Raw genomic sequence first — 15,140 nt, 5'->3', positions numbered from 1 at the left:
TTGATTTGGATTGATTTGGATTGATTTGATTGGATTGGGTTTGGTTTGGGATTGGTTTGGATTGGATTTGGATTGGATTTGGATTGGATTTGGATTGGATTTGGATTGGATTTGGATTGGATTTGGATTGGATTGGATTTGGATTGGATTGGATTGGATTTGGATTTGGATTTGGATTGGATTTGGATTGGATTTTAGATCTTAAAAACTTAACATTTATCGACTTTCGCAGACCGTTTAAACTTTTAGTCTTTAGATCTTTAGATTAACTACATTACAAACTCTAACAGAGCTTTCAAAAATTTCTCCTTTTTCTTCACAGAGAGGAATGGGAACTCATCAAGCAACACAAAGCGCCCAGCATCCTGGAGTTCCGGCCAAAGAATCAGGGCCCGACGGAAGTCCAGTTGCACTTTCTGGAAATTCTCACCAAAGCCGTGCACAACCTGTTCCAGTATATGGACATCCCGAAGGACGTTGCCGTGGCCCACCGACTGTACGACGTTGAAGTGATCGAGCTGAACAACGACGTGAGCTTTCTTATCATCTGTCCCCCGGCGGAGAGCAGTTGTGCCGTTCCTGGTCAGAAAGACATACTCCTACAGCGAGGCGATCTGTTTTCCATGCCAATACAAGCATTCGAAATGATCCATCTCAAATCGTACCAAAGCAGTATTGTGCAAAAGTATTCACGGTTGTCGTGCATTCTGGAACTTGACACGCTGATGGCCAACCATCTGCTTAGGGAGGCGTTCAGCACATCGGAGCTACAGAAGGCGAAGGATCGGTTAGCAAAGCTGCAAGACCTGTCTTCGGGATTAAATACGGTTTGGAAAGGGGTTCGATGGCTGATGGACGTCATAGGATACGCTCGGGACAGAGCCAACATGCCGGAATTGAATATGAAGCAGATTTTAGATTATAAAAGCACCTATTTTGGAAAGAAAAGTGGTAACGAAAAGAAGGGGGAAAGTGAAGCACAATTGTTGCAACCACCTACCAACCCACCGGTTTTCCATAAAAGTAGTCCTGGAAGAGGTTCTTGGCCTGGGCCGGCCGTTGAACATCCATTGGGTCATAATGGTCTTTTGGGGGCGGAGCATTCCAAGTCTGAGCAACTACTAAAGTACAACAGTCAAAGATTCCTGAACGTAAGCAATATGAACTCACGGAAGAATAGTGCCGATTCGGCATATTCTAACTCTGCAAACAGTTACTACTCGGTGACAGAGGTTGAACCGGAGAAAGAATTCGTCACGCCTAGACTACCTCCGTCTAGGTCTGAGGACACGCTGATAGACAAGAAGAAGGCTGCTGAACAATCGACAGTGAACAAGAAACGGCCCCCGACTATGTATTCCAGCTACTCAGCCACATCCAGCCCACTGCTAAGTGTTCGTTCACCATTTGTTCCAACCATCGCAAACGCAACGAAGTCCTCCTCTGGAGACGACACCGAAAATAGAACCACCCACCCAGCACCCTTAAAAGTTAGTAAAAAACCTCGCGAACAAGCATTAAAGACGCTCAATCAAATTGAACCGGACTACGAACCGATCGTTACGACGTACCTAAAGCCAACCTTAACCGCGCTACAGAATGAAGCGAAAGGTTACCAAACGGCCCTTCACATTGCCGAGGAGCCAAAGCGCCTTCTGCAACAACTCCCACCGGACGTTTTGGATCACCGGACAATGACAGAAGCGGCTACGGTACCGGATCTTGCTCAATCCTCTCAACGGCGCCCAACGCAACCATCGGAGCCAACGCCAACTAGCGAGGGAAATCCTCCTCCGTCAGAACCCACCACCCCTCTAACAACCAGCATCGTGCAGGTGTATGCCGCCTACGAGACGGGTCTCCCGAGTGGAACCTCGCTCAAGCTGCGGGTAACCCAGAAGACGACCGCCCGCGAGGTGATCGATCTGGTCGTCAAACAGCTCAACATGGCAGTGGTGCTGAAGGGTAAGGAGGGTCCCATCTACGCCGCCGACAAGCTGGACAACTTCTGTCTGGTGGCTGTGATCGGGGCGAGGGAGCGCTGTCTGCGGGACGATTTTCGCCCGCTGCAGCTGCAGAATCCCTGGAAGAAGGGCCGCCTCTATGTGCGGCAGAAACATGATCTCCTAGCGGCAATCGAACATTCCAACCGGGATATGGCGGAAATTTAGTGATAGTGAGTGTGCGGTTTTGTATGAACGTATGTAGAGTTGCAATTTTTCAAGACAGATTCCATGTGTGTTCGTGTGGATGTAGAACTATAGTAACTTGTTGCCGTAAGGTGAGGCATGTGCGTAATGGGCGTTTGTTTAGGAACTAACCGATTTGTATAATTGTTTTCCAACTATTCATCTTCATTGTTCTCAAAATATTCTATCCTCGGGAATGAGGACGAGAGCTTCGAACCCAAGCACGATGCCCAGCATAGTTCCGCTCAACTACATACGCACTCATTACGCACGTGATCTTACAATTCGAAATGTAAAATAAGTCAATAAGAGAAAGAAAGACACCGATGTGATAGAACATTATTTTTCGAACCGGTACCTACAGGTTTGGTTTTACCGAATGGACTTTCTGAATAGATAATATTATTTGCAAACAATCGTAGCTCATATGCATTTGCGTTCTGTTGGCAAAGGCAAGTTCAAATAAAGTAAGTTCAAAGAAAAACATTGATTTCCGACGAGTTTTCCACCATTTGTAAAAAGTTAATACCGGTAGCAGTAAGGAAAGTTTTAAAACTGTGTGAAACTCACTAAATTTAATGTCAGAGAAAAATGCATCAAATTACCAAAAAGCAGATCTGCTGAAATTGATTTTTAATCGTAGCTGTGGACGTTCTGAAATATTGATGAATAGGAGCAAAAAGGGCATAATCAAACATTCCAAACACGTTTTAAACTCGTAGATAAGAATCTGGTAGCTGGATTTCAAATCAATGTAATCATTGGCGGTACTATTGCTAAATAAACGTTTGATATAGGGCCGTTGGCAGGTGTTACAATTCATAGCAACAGTTCTTACCCGTCAAACTCGAGAATAAATTAAATCTGCGAACAAAAAATTAGATCTGTTTTAACGGTCGCGGAGACTTAGTTTCCTTGTTACCAAATTTTGCTTATTTAGGACTTTGAAGCGTTCTTAATTAGATGATGTACGAAAATCAAAAGTGCTTATTAACAACCTGATATTGAACGATTGTTGGTTTGGAAAAGTTATCGCCCATTACCTTCGATAATTGAAACACAGTATTTGATTCACATCGAGCTTATCCCTCCACTGTACGCGATAGAATCTAACAGCGACGAGGTTGAAAAATCAAAATAATCCCATTAAACGATTGATAGGAATTTTTAAATTCAACAAAAACAGATCTCCCTTTGTACCATGTATTACTGCCCCGTGTTTGGGTTTAGACACAGTTCGGGTTCGGGTTCCCATTTGAAAGCAACTTTGTGTATAGAACTATAATCGTAAAAACATGAGACGATGATTAACGAATGTGGAAAGAAAATAACGAAAATGTATTATAGAATATGATAATCAGGCAAACCTGAACAAACGAACAAGAGAAATCCCCTACGACTAAAGCATAAATCCATAGATATTAAAGGAAACACACACACCATGGAATAACAGGAGCTGATTCCACCAATCCAATCTACTAGAATTTAATTCAAAACAGATGCACAAGAGATTCTCTATACATGTTGATCAAAAAAGAATTTAAAAATAGTCAAATTGTCATTTATTTGTTACGAGATCCGAACCAATTCCCTTATAAGTCTATTCCTAAGTCTAAGTCTATCTATTGGGGGTACCAACCCATTAGGATCGATTTTAATCCATTTTGCTGTTCATTATCAAAACATGTGTTGATAAGTAGCCTAATAGGGCCATTCGTTCAAAATCGGGCCATTCTAAAAAAACAGCACTTTTTCGAGTTTTGTTTTCGAATTTAAAATAGTTAGAGGCTTCAAAAGATATCCCAAGTAACATTTTAAGTTTTATAGTTTTTGTTCTCGTACGAGTACGAGACACTGAAGACGGCCTTACTGTTGAGGTCGAAATACGTATCTGTCAAGATACAATTAAGTGGTGGAATTCAATGGGATTGTACAAACTCGTCTTATGACAAGTGATACCATGTTGTTCTTCACGCGGCCACTTGTTCGATAAAAGGATCGAGTTCGACCACAGGGCACCGGTATGACCCATGAAGCCGACTCCGAACCCTTGGACCACCTTTTATTTGCGCCTGAACTAGCTATTCCTTGAGTCCACGCGCCACCTTCTGTGTAGCTCCGAGACGATTTGGACGATAGCCGATAAAACGGCGTTCCAGCCAACTTCATCTTTACACATCCTCCGGACTAGGTTGTCCGGGGTAGTGTCCAGACCACATGTGGCAAGCATGTGGTCACGCATTGTGCGAAAACGCGGGCACACGAACAACACGTGTTCCGCCGTTTCCTCTAAACCTGCGCACACCGGACACTCGGGCGAGGCCGAGTGTCCGAACCGGTGTAGGTACTGTCTGAAGCAACCATGGCCTGTAAGGACCTGGGTCAGGTGGAAAGTGATTTCCCCATGGCGCCTCTTGACCCACGTACCTATCTCCGGTATCAACCTATGTGTCCATCTACCCTTAGTGGAACTGTCCCACGCACGCTGCCATTTGACCATTAAGGCCAACCTGACAGTCCTACGGATGCCTCTCGTGCCGCGCATTTCGAAGCACTCTATGTCTTCACCAATAACGATGTCAATAGGCATCATACCGGTGATGACGCAAAGTGCATCGTGCGACACGGTACAGTACGCGCTCGCAACTCTTAGGCACATGAGCCTATACGTACTTTCTAACTTCGTTCTGTAGCAGTTAATACGCAGGGCCGTGCCCCAAGCTGGCCCCCCATACCTCAGTATGGACAGAGCAACGCTAGCCAGAAGCTTGCGCTTCCTGGCATAAACCGCAGAGCTATTGGACATCATCCGGAACAATGCCACTATAGCTGTGGAGGCACGCTTGCAGGCGTAATTGACGTGGCTACCAAAGATGAGCTTATCGTCGATCATTACCCCCAAGAGTTTGATGAAGCGTTCAGAGGTGACCGTGCAGTTGCCTGCCCTTATCACAATTGCGATCGAGTGGGCTGCAGTCAACTCCACCTCTTCGATCGATTCGCCGTAGACCTCCAGCGTAATATCGTCAGCGAAGCCGACGATTACCACGCCCACCGGGAACTTCAACCTCAAGACACCGTCGTACATGACGTTCCATAACACCGGACCCAGTATGGAACCTTGCGGAACCCCTGAGGTTATGTCAACGCATTTCCGCCCAGCCTCCACGTCGTATACCAGTACCCGATTCTGGAAGTAGCTTCCGAGAATCTTGAACAGGTACTCGGGAATTCCAAGACGCAGGAGCGCATCTGCAATAGCTGCCCAACTGGCACTATTGAAAGCATTCCTCACGTCGAGAGTCACTACTGCACAATAGCGAACTCCCCTCCTCTTACGCTGGATAGCTATATCCGCGGATTTGGTAACCGACAAGATAGCGTCTACGGTCGACTTACCGTTTCGGAAGCCAAACTGTTTACTCGATAGACCATCCGCACCCTCCGTGCGTATCAACAACCTGTTGAGGATGATCTTCTCGAGCACCTTCCCCGCCGTATCAAGCAGGCATATATGCCGACGGATCCCCCGGTGGTTTTCCCGCCTTTGGCAATAGGACCAAGCTCTGCCTTTTCCATGCTTCAGGGAAGACTCTCTCGTACAGGAATCCCTGCATGACAGATCTGAACATCTCGGGAGCCTCAGCAATGGCCGCTTTGATGGCCAGGTTCGGAATACCATCCGGTCCTGGCGTCTTACCTACACTAAGGGACTGTGCAATCCCCGCAAGTTCCGCCACAGTTACTCTTCCCTCGTCGGCCACCCTGGCCCCTGGCAGCTCCACAAAGGGAGGCCAGGGACTTGGGTCGTGACGTGGGAGGAGCCCCGCGATGATTCTCTCCAGCATCTCTGGAGACCACGTGTCTTGGCCATTACGACCCTATAGGCGTCACCCCATGGATTCGCGTTGGCACTTTGACACAGGCCCTCGAAGCAGGCTTTTTTGCTTGATCTAATCTCAGTCTTCAGAGCGGCTCTAGCAGCCACGAATGCCACCCGTCGTTCAACACGCTCCTCTTCTGTGCGTGCTCGCTGCATCCGCCTCCTTGCCCGTAGGCAGGCGCGGCGCAGGTTCGCAATTGCTTGAGTCCACCAGTAAGCCGGTGGCCTCCCATTCCTAGGGTGGACTTTCCTAGGCATGGTGACATCGCATGCACGCGAGAGTACTGTTACTGGCCGTATAGTCGATACTGTAGCGAACCGCCAGGTGGTCGCTACTAGTGTAGCCATCATCTACCCTCCAGTTCGAACTACTCGTTTGGCCAGGGCTCCAGAACGTAACGTCGATAATCGACTCGGCCCCGTTCCAGCTGTAGGTACTTTTGGTACCGACATTAGCCAAGTCCACATCCAACATGGCCAGTGATTCCAGCAGGATCTGCCCCCGTTAATTCGTGGATCGGCTTCCCCATTCCACGGTCCAAGCGTTGAAGTCCCCCGCTATCACCACCGGCCTACGCCCCATCAAGTTAGCCGTCAAACAATCTAGCATTCGACCGAACTGCTCGATCGACCATCGAGGAGGCGCATAGCAGCTGCAGAAGAAGACCCCGTTGATTTTAGCAATGACGAAGCGCTCGTGTGTCGAAGACACCAACTCTTGGACTGGGTATTTCCCCGTTGTCCATATCGCCGCCATTTTAGACCCATCGGTGACCCAATTACCGTTCCTGGCGGGTACCCGGTAAGGATCTGCTATGATGGCGATATCCGTACCCCATTCAACAACTGTCTGACACAGCAGTTGCTGGACTGCATCACAGTGGTTCAGGTTTAGCTGCGTTACCTGCACTGTGATTTTGCAGCACGTTTAAACGCCGGGCACATACGCAACGCCCCAGTATGGCATAACGGTTATGATCTGGGATACATTGGATACGCTTTGAACGCAACTAGTTTTGTCGAGAATTTACCTAATTCGTTGGTTCGCCTACTCTGAGACATTCTCTGGTTGTCAAACTGGATACGATCCGTGCCGTTCTGGCGATTTCAAATCAAAGAAGGTGGCACGTACACCAAATGGACGTGCGCACCGCATTTCTGAACGGAAAAATAACCGAAGATATCTATATGACACCACCAGAAGGGTACAAGCGAAGTGATGGTTTGGTGTGCCGCCTAAACCGTGCCCTATATGGATTAAAGTTGGGGGGTCTCGTAGCGTAGTTGGCTACACGTTCGCCTTAGGGAAGATCAATAAAGTACGTCACGCAAATTTCAACCCCCCCTTCCCCCTTCGTCACGTTTTTTGTAAGAAACCCCTAAAATTTTTGTATGGATCGTCACGCTGCTGAGAACCCCCCTCCCCCCTCGAGGCGTGACGTACTTTGTGGACGGCCCCTTATAAGCGGACGGTCATGGGTTCGATTCCCAGCCCCTCCACCAACCCTTGTCAGTCGCCTGAGGTGCAGCCCAAACGGTGGCGTTTTGGGGTGCGCTTCTTACCGACACGGCTGCCCGATGACGACTGACAAATTATTCTTCTCGGAGACATACCTCCAACGTACCCAGATAAGCGGCAACCGAACAATGCAACGAGCAATTGGATACACGATACGGACAAAAGGACACACAGGACTCACGATGAGATGGACCCGGCAATGATAACAACAACGAATGTCTAAAAATAGATTCTGTGTGGATTCTGTACAGCAGAATATCACAGTAGATGACGGCACAGTAGCGGTTAAGAAACACAGAGTGCCTACCAAATAAAGAAATTGTTGTGTTCAGTGTATATAGGTAAATATAAGACTACTAGTTTATTTGTGGACGCAATAGCGCCCGTGGCAAGTGTTTTTTTTTTTTTTTTCAATTTTTAAGAGTGATAGATTCTTTTCTAAATTAAAAAAAAATCAAAATTTTCAACGTCTTGTTTGTGATTTTTTTCATCAAGTGCTGTGTCTGGTTGTCACTGGTTTTGTTTTCTGCATCTGATAGTAAAAACGAATTGAAGTGTCAAATATTTTATATTTTTTCCCCGCGTGCTGCGTCTGGTTGGCTAGTCACCGGACAGACAAACAGGGCTATTATAAATATGATGTACAATAAATAGAATTTAATGTGTAAATCCAATAGAGATGAGTGACGTTTAACGCTCGCACACTGCTGTGCAATTCGGCATGTGTAAATACATGTTTGTTTTCCTTCTGCTCATAACCTCAAAATTGATCGAGTCATCACAATGGTTGCGAAGGAGTCAAAAAATATATGGAAATATACTCATTTTTACCCAAACTTTGCTGAGTAGCACCATCTAGGAGTGTTTGTTTTCCTTTTATCGCCACTCACACATTCGGACGTGAGAATCTCAATGAACTGAAATTAGAATTATAAGAGCACCTCCACGGGAGTCCCCATCTGGGTCCCTATCGCTATTTCCGGGCCCTATATTGGGACCCACTTCTACACCGGTAGTATCTAAACGGGAATGTAAAATAAGAACGCAACTCAAAATTAGCCGTGAGTTTCCAAATTTAGCGCCCCATACTGGGTTGCTAAATTTCTATACAGGGTTGCTGTTCTGTGAAACGTCACTTTAGTATTGATAAAAATTGTTTATCTTTTTCAGAAAAATTTCGGCGGGTGTAATTAAATATCAAGGGAAATAAAAGTATTTACAGCAACAGATCAGGAGATAATGAGGAGCGATACACACCGGCGTCCGGTAGAGCCCACAATATCCATGGATTTTCCGTGAAAGAAAATCCTACTTTTTTGTTCGTTTTGTTGTAAGTTGTTCAAGGAGGAGGTCTTCCCGGAATCCCTAAGATTTTAATAATTGTTCAGTATGTTTTTCAAGGAGTTCCTCCAGAAAATCTACCGCAAGTTTCTTTTTTCTGTCGTTTATCATACAGGAACTGTTCCGATCATGAAGATCACTGAACATATATTAATCTCATCGCAAAACAAAGAAAAACGGCACCAATTTCGGGGCTGCTTTTTGTAAACATGCGAAATAAAGAGAAATAAATCTAATACCTTTCCATAGCTTTGTTTTTGGGTGAATATCGAAGCCATGAGATGAAATCCAGGAGCAGTTCCCCTACATGATTTGCTTTGAAAATTCATCTAGGATCCCTGGAAGATTTCTCCGGGAGTTCCCCCAGCAATCATTGAGTTCTTTTAATAATCTTTACCAGTTCCCCCAGATTAGTTTTAGGGTTTCTTCTAGAATCTATTATATTTTTTTTATTGGAATTGTCCTATAATCTTTTTTGTGGTTTCAAAAAACTTTGCAAGAGAATTCGCCGGATTCTTTCGGATGTTGTTTCGAGTTAAATTTCCAGGAACGAGACGAGTCAGCCTAGGGTTAAAAGTCTCGCTAATAAAAAAACAAAAAAAATCCAGGAGGAAGGAAATCCAGAAGGAATAACTTTAAAAAAAGGAAAAAATGCTTGATATAATATATTTAAGTACTATGGCGGGTCTTCAGTTAGCTTTGCGAGCAAAAGCATATGATTAATCTCAGTTGGCCTTCCGGAGATGGTGAGTTCTATTCCCGATTCGGCCAATTTTTTTCGAGTGGGCTTCCTGGGCATAGTGTATCCATTGTGCTTGTTACACAAAATACCATACTCATGAAAAAGCAGGCATAGAAAAACTTTCAATTAATAACTAAGGAAATGCTAATAAAATACTAAGTTGTGCAGCTAGCCCTGTTCCAGTTGGAATGTAGAGCCATTGAAGAAGAAGATGACTATTTTTAGCAACGCCCGGTGAGAACTCAATATGTTTATAAAGTCGCTAAATCTAAAATAGAAACCACCGGTGGGAAGATGGGGCGCTATCCTTAAATAGCACTCGGGAAGGAGCGCTATTATAAGAATAGCGATGAGGACTCCCGTGGAGGTGCTCTAAGCTAACAGTCGTAACTCCTCGGGAGGTTTTGTAAACACAAAACGAAGAATAAATGTTCTCTTTCGTTTCTGGACGTTGGACAGTAAACATCGTTTTTCTATTAGCTTATCCAAAACTTCTGCTCATCCTTTGCATCTGGTTCTGGGCCAGCTTTTGGTAAATTATATCACCGTTGAGTTTTCAGGTTGTTGAATCAGGTAAGGTAGAAGTAAGATCAAGGACAAAACACAAAAGAAATAAATTAAAAAAATGGATTAAAGCAATCATCAAGAGCTTGGAACCAGCGATTCGATCAGTTCATGCAGAAATTAGCATTCACGAGAAGCGCCAACGATCCGTGCTTGTACGTTAAAGGATCAGGTAGCTCACTAATTGTTCTCGTTCTGTATGTCGACGATATCCTTATTGCATGTCGTGACATAGCGCTTGTGGAAGAAGTGAAACTCCGTTTCGCTAACGAGTTCGAAATGTCGGATGTTGGTGAAATGAAGAGCTTCCTGGGGATGATTGTAGAGCGAAATGTTGACAAACGGAGCCTGAAAATCAGCCAGCGTGGATTCTTGGAAAGTCTGCTTTGTCGGTTCAATATGCAGAACTGTAACCCTGTTTCAACGCCGATGGAGTGTCGTTTACGCTTGGAGCGAAGAAAACAAGGAGAAGAAACAGATAAACCTTATCGTGAATTGGTCGGATGTCTCATGTACGCTGCATTCACATCGCGACCGGATCTGTGCGTGGCTGCTAATTATTTCAGCCAGTTTCAAAGCTGTCCAACTGAACAACATTGGGTACAACTTAAAAGAGTTCTACGATACATACGTGGTACACTAGACTTCGGACTAGTATACAAAGGAGATGAACGAAACCTAAACCTAGTGCTGGAAGCCTTCGCAGACGCAGATTGGGCGAACGATTTATTGGACAGGAAGTCATTGTCTGGATTTGTTTTCCGTATTTATGGAAACACGGTTTGCTGGTCAACCCATAAGCAGCCAACAATATCTTTATCGTCTACTGAAGCGGAGCTTGTTTCGTTGAGTTCGGCGGTGTGTCATGGAACCTGGTTGGTGCGGTTGTTAAACGATATTGGAATAGCGGTGAACAAACCAGTGACGTACTTCGAGGACAACCAATCTACAATCCGTGTAGCAGAGGATGAACGTGGTGTAGGACGATTGAAGCATGTTGATGTGAAGCATATGTTTGTCCGGAACGAGATTCAACAAGGTCATATTGTTCTACATTACGTGCCGACGGGTGAGCAACTAGCGGATGTGATGACCAAAGGAAAGGATTAAACTGTTGTTAATCCAAGTTTTATCTCTGTTAGATTCCGTTACCACTGTCCGAACTCCCAAAAATATCTTGTGGCTGTGTACTGAAATATTACCGAATATCGCCGAATAACAAAATGCCAGACTGATGAAAATGTGGGTTTTTCCTTGTTTTTTACTCAAAAATTACAATAATTGATTGCTTCATATATGACAAAACTAACTGTTTTTTTTTCTTCCTAAGCAATGGAGGGGGAATCTGCTCAACAGACATCCTGGGTTGTCCAGGAAGTGCGGGGTTAGGGACCATCTCCAACAGCAAACGAACTCACTATATGCGAGCTACTACATTAACACCATAATCATCATCAATTGTAATAATGTGAATTAAATTAAATTTTGTATCATAAATGAATCCCGAAATAATTGATTTTATGGTATGAAAAAGCATACCGCCAAACTAAAAATTTTCAATAAACCCAAAATATCATTTCGAATAAAAAATTTGAAACAGATAGCAGGTCACACACCATTCAGCTATTTTAATTTTTTTTTATAAGCACGATTCGGCCATTTTTTGAAAATCAATTTTATTCCGGCTAGATTGGCAAAATATTCTCCTGAAAAAGGCGGATCTGCTGTCTCTGTTTCCGTCTATAACGTTAATAACGTCTATAACGTCTATAAGAGGGGCCCCATCGAGCTCACCCTTCAGTCGCTCTAGGTCGTACCGCAGCGGTCGTCGGTACCGAACATTGTTGATGACGGATAGTTTCTGGCGCAGTTTAACCATCACCAGATAGTGGTCAGAGTCGATGTTAGCGCCGCGATATGTCGATTTGTGATTCTGTCTGCAGTGGTGATCTCCAGGTGTACCAATACGGAAGGCTGTGTTGGAAGTAGCTGCTGCGAATGGCCATATTCTTGGAGGCGGCAAAATCAATTAGTCGTAGGCCGTTTTCGTTCAACAGCCGGTGTGCGCTGAACTTCCCAATAGTCGGTCTAAACTCCTCCTCTTGGCCAACCTGAGCGTTCAAATCTCCTAAGATGATTTCGACGTCGTGGCTTGGGCCGCTGTCGTACTCACTTAGTGCTTTCCGAGTGTGGGATATGGACGTTGATTATGCTAAAGTTGGTCCTTTGGTCCTCAACCTGCACATTCTCTCATTAATCGGCCACCACCCGATCACGCGGCTTTGCATATCGCCCATCAATATGAAAGCTGTTCCCAGCTCGTGTGTGTTGTCGCAGCTCTGGTAGATGGTATGATTACCTCTAAACGTTCGCACTATTGATCCCTTCCAACAAACCTCTTGCAGCGCTACGATACCGAATCCACGGTCCTTGAGCACATCGGAGAGTATGCTCCCGATGAAGTTGAGAGATTTGCAGTTCCACGAGCCGAGTTTCCAATCGCTAGTACCTTTCGTCGCAGTGGTCTTCGACGATGGTTCCGGTCCGTACTCTCTTGTTGATTATTCGTTGCGTAAGTTTTTTAAAAGGCTGGCTTGCAGGGCCTGACAGCAAACCCCCTAAATTTCCGGAGGACCATTCCTCCTTATTCCCGGTAGACCATGGTGCAGAGTTTCACTTAGAATCCCTCGCTGGCACTCGGATAATAATCAGCCTAAAATGAAGAACAGACGCTGTTGTGAGCCACTCCTAACTCGAAGAACAGGCGCTCAGTAAGATTTGCACCTCCGGAGAGGAGCAAACCCCCCCCCCCCTGTTATGAGTGCAACTACCATGCCACCCTATTTGTCACTACATTGTTTTTCAGTGTATCTTTGTCTTCAGTAGTGGCAACACTGTACAGAGCAGATGCAGTAAGCGCCGAAGGCGCCATTATTCATAAGTCTAGAGTGCTTTGAAAATAGGTCGTATGTGCAAAAGAGAGTCTCTCTTTGGATCTATTCTCTTTCGATTATTACAAAACTATACAAAAGTTTACTTCGATGTTTTTGGCAGATAACCAAAGATAATCACCCTTATTCTTGTTTACGTACGAACGCGCTTTCGAACGAAAGCTGCTGTGCATTCTCGTTTACGCCAGCAAAATCAAATGGGGAAACGGTTCGAACGAACTGCATTCGTTCGAAAGTTTCGTTCGTCCGTAAACAAGAATAGGGGTGAATAGCTTTGTCTATCATGCTGAAGTGGAAATGTAGCAAAACATGCAAAACTAGCCGATATATTAGCGAAAGAGAGCGTGTTCAAAGAGAATCTCTCTTTTGCACATACGACCTATTCTCAAAGCAATCTAGAAGTGTGCTATTCGTTGCAGCGTCAACATCGTTTCTTTCAATTAAAATAAATCTCTTTCGTTTGTGAACTAAATTCGTCTTTTAATTTCGCTGGTGATCTCTGCCCAAGAGGTTATGTGGCCCAGGAATCGCGGAAAGTAACGAATTTTGCGGTTTGACATCGCGGAAAAGTGATATTTTTTGCGAAATCTGTGTATCGGTAGTGAACGTGTTCGTGTCTGTATAAAACAAGATGGCGGAATCTCACATCCATATTGAGAAGCTAAGTGATCAAAACTACACAATATGGAAGTTCAAAATGGAGCTTTTATTGTCACGTGAAAAGCGTTAAAAGTCGTGAAGGAAGTTGCACCGGCGGCTCCTGATGCTTCGTGGCTTGCTAACGATGAGAAGGCGAGGGCGCTGATCGGTCTGGCGTTGGACGACAGCCAGCTAATTCATGTGATGCAGACAAAAACGTCGAAGGAAATGTGGGACGCCCTAAAAGGATACCACGAACGTTCATCGCTGTCGAGTAAAATCCACGTGATGCGTCAGATGTTTGCCACCAAGATGCCGGAAGGTGGAAACATGGGAGAGCATCTGAAGCAGCTAACGTCTTTGCGGCTCCGACTGATTGCACTTGGCGAGGAACTGAAGGATCCGTCGTTTGTTGCCTTGATGCTGTCGAGCCTACCAAAATCGTATGATGGTTTGATAGTGGCGTTGGAGAGTCGACCGGATGCAGATCTGACGGTCGACTTCGTCAAAGGAAAGCTTTTAGATGAAGGTCGACGTCGAACTCAAGATGGTGTGGAAGAAGAAAAGGCGCTGGTGTCTAGTGGTTTTAGTGAGAGAAGCAAATTCAGAAGCGAAAATGGCAAGAAGAAGGAAAAGCAGTGTCATTACTGTAAAAAGGAAGGTCATTTCCGGCGAGATTGCCGAAAGTGGGCCGCCGATAGAAAGGGAAAAGAAAACAGTGAAAAAGCAAATGTGGCCGTGGAGGCAAAAGATAGAGTGGATCTGTGTTTGTTCATCGGGAAGGCTGAAGAAGCTGGGCTGTGGTATTTCGATTCAGGTGCCACTTCTCATATGACAAACGACGTGTCTATCTTGAAGAGTTTGGATAAATCGAGGAAATCGACAATCTCGTTGGCTGACGGCCAATGCATCAGTTCAGTTGGTGCAGGAACTAGTGAACTTGTGTCCGTGGATGGGAATGCTGGCCGAGTGAACGTTTTACTGGACAACGTGTACCATGTGCCTTCGCTCGCAACAAATCTGCTGTCTGTCAGTAAAATAACTGATTTGGGGTTTGAAGTTGCGTTCGATAAGAATGGGTGCCGTGTTCTGAAAGGCGAAAAAGTGATGTTAGTGTGTCAACGCAAGGGTGGGCTGTATCACCTTAAGCGATTTCCAGAGCAAGTTATGGTAGCGGACTTGAACCATGGATTTTCTTGCTTACATCTGTGGCATCGTCGATTTGGACACCGTGATACAGAAGCAGTTTTGAAGATTGTGCGAAATGATTTGGGACACGGTTTGAAGGTGGATGCTTGCAACGTGAAGTCGA

General features: G+C 45.1%; 1 protein-coding gene across 5 annotated transcripts in view; it reads left to right on the top strand.

Annotated features, from left to right (window-relative positions):
- Positions 1-3,738, top strand: part of LOC134226463 (ankyrin repeat and fibronectin type-III domain-containing protein 1) — a 668,421-nt gene extending 664,683 nt beyond the window's left edge. For all 5 annotated transcript variants that reach the window (XM_062707258.1, XM_062707283.1, XM_062707292.1 and 2 more), the window contains one exon: positions 323-3,738. In XM_062707258.1, the coding sequence (XP_062563242.1) occupies positions 323-2,171 (1,849 nt within the window). In that variant the 3' untranslated portion in view covers positions 2,172-3,738. The remainder of the gene's footprint in view (positions 1-322) is intronic.
- Positions 3,739-15,140: the final 11,402 nt, after the last annotated feature.

Source organism: Armigeres subalbatus, chromosome 1, assembly GCF_024139115.2.
Source record: "Armigeres subalbatus isolate Guangzhou_Male chromosome 1, GZ_Asu_2, whole genome shotgun sequence".
In the NCBI taxonomy this organism is placed as follows: domain Eukaryota; kingdom Metazoa; phylum Arthropoda; class Insecta; order Diptera; family Culicidae; genus Armigeres; species Armigeres subalbatus.
This window is presented reverse-complemented; position numbering and strand designations above follow the sequence as displayed.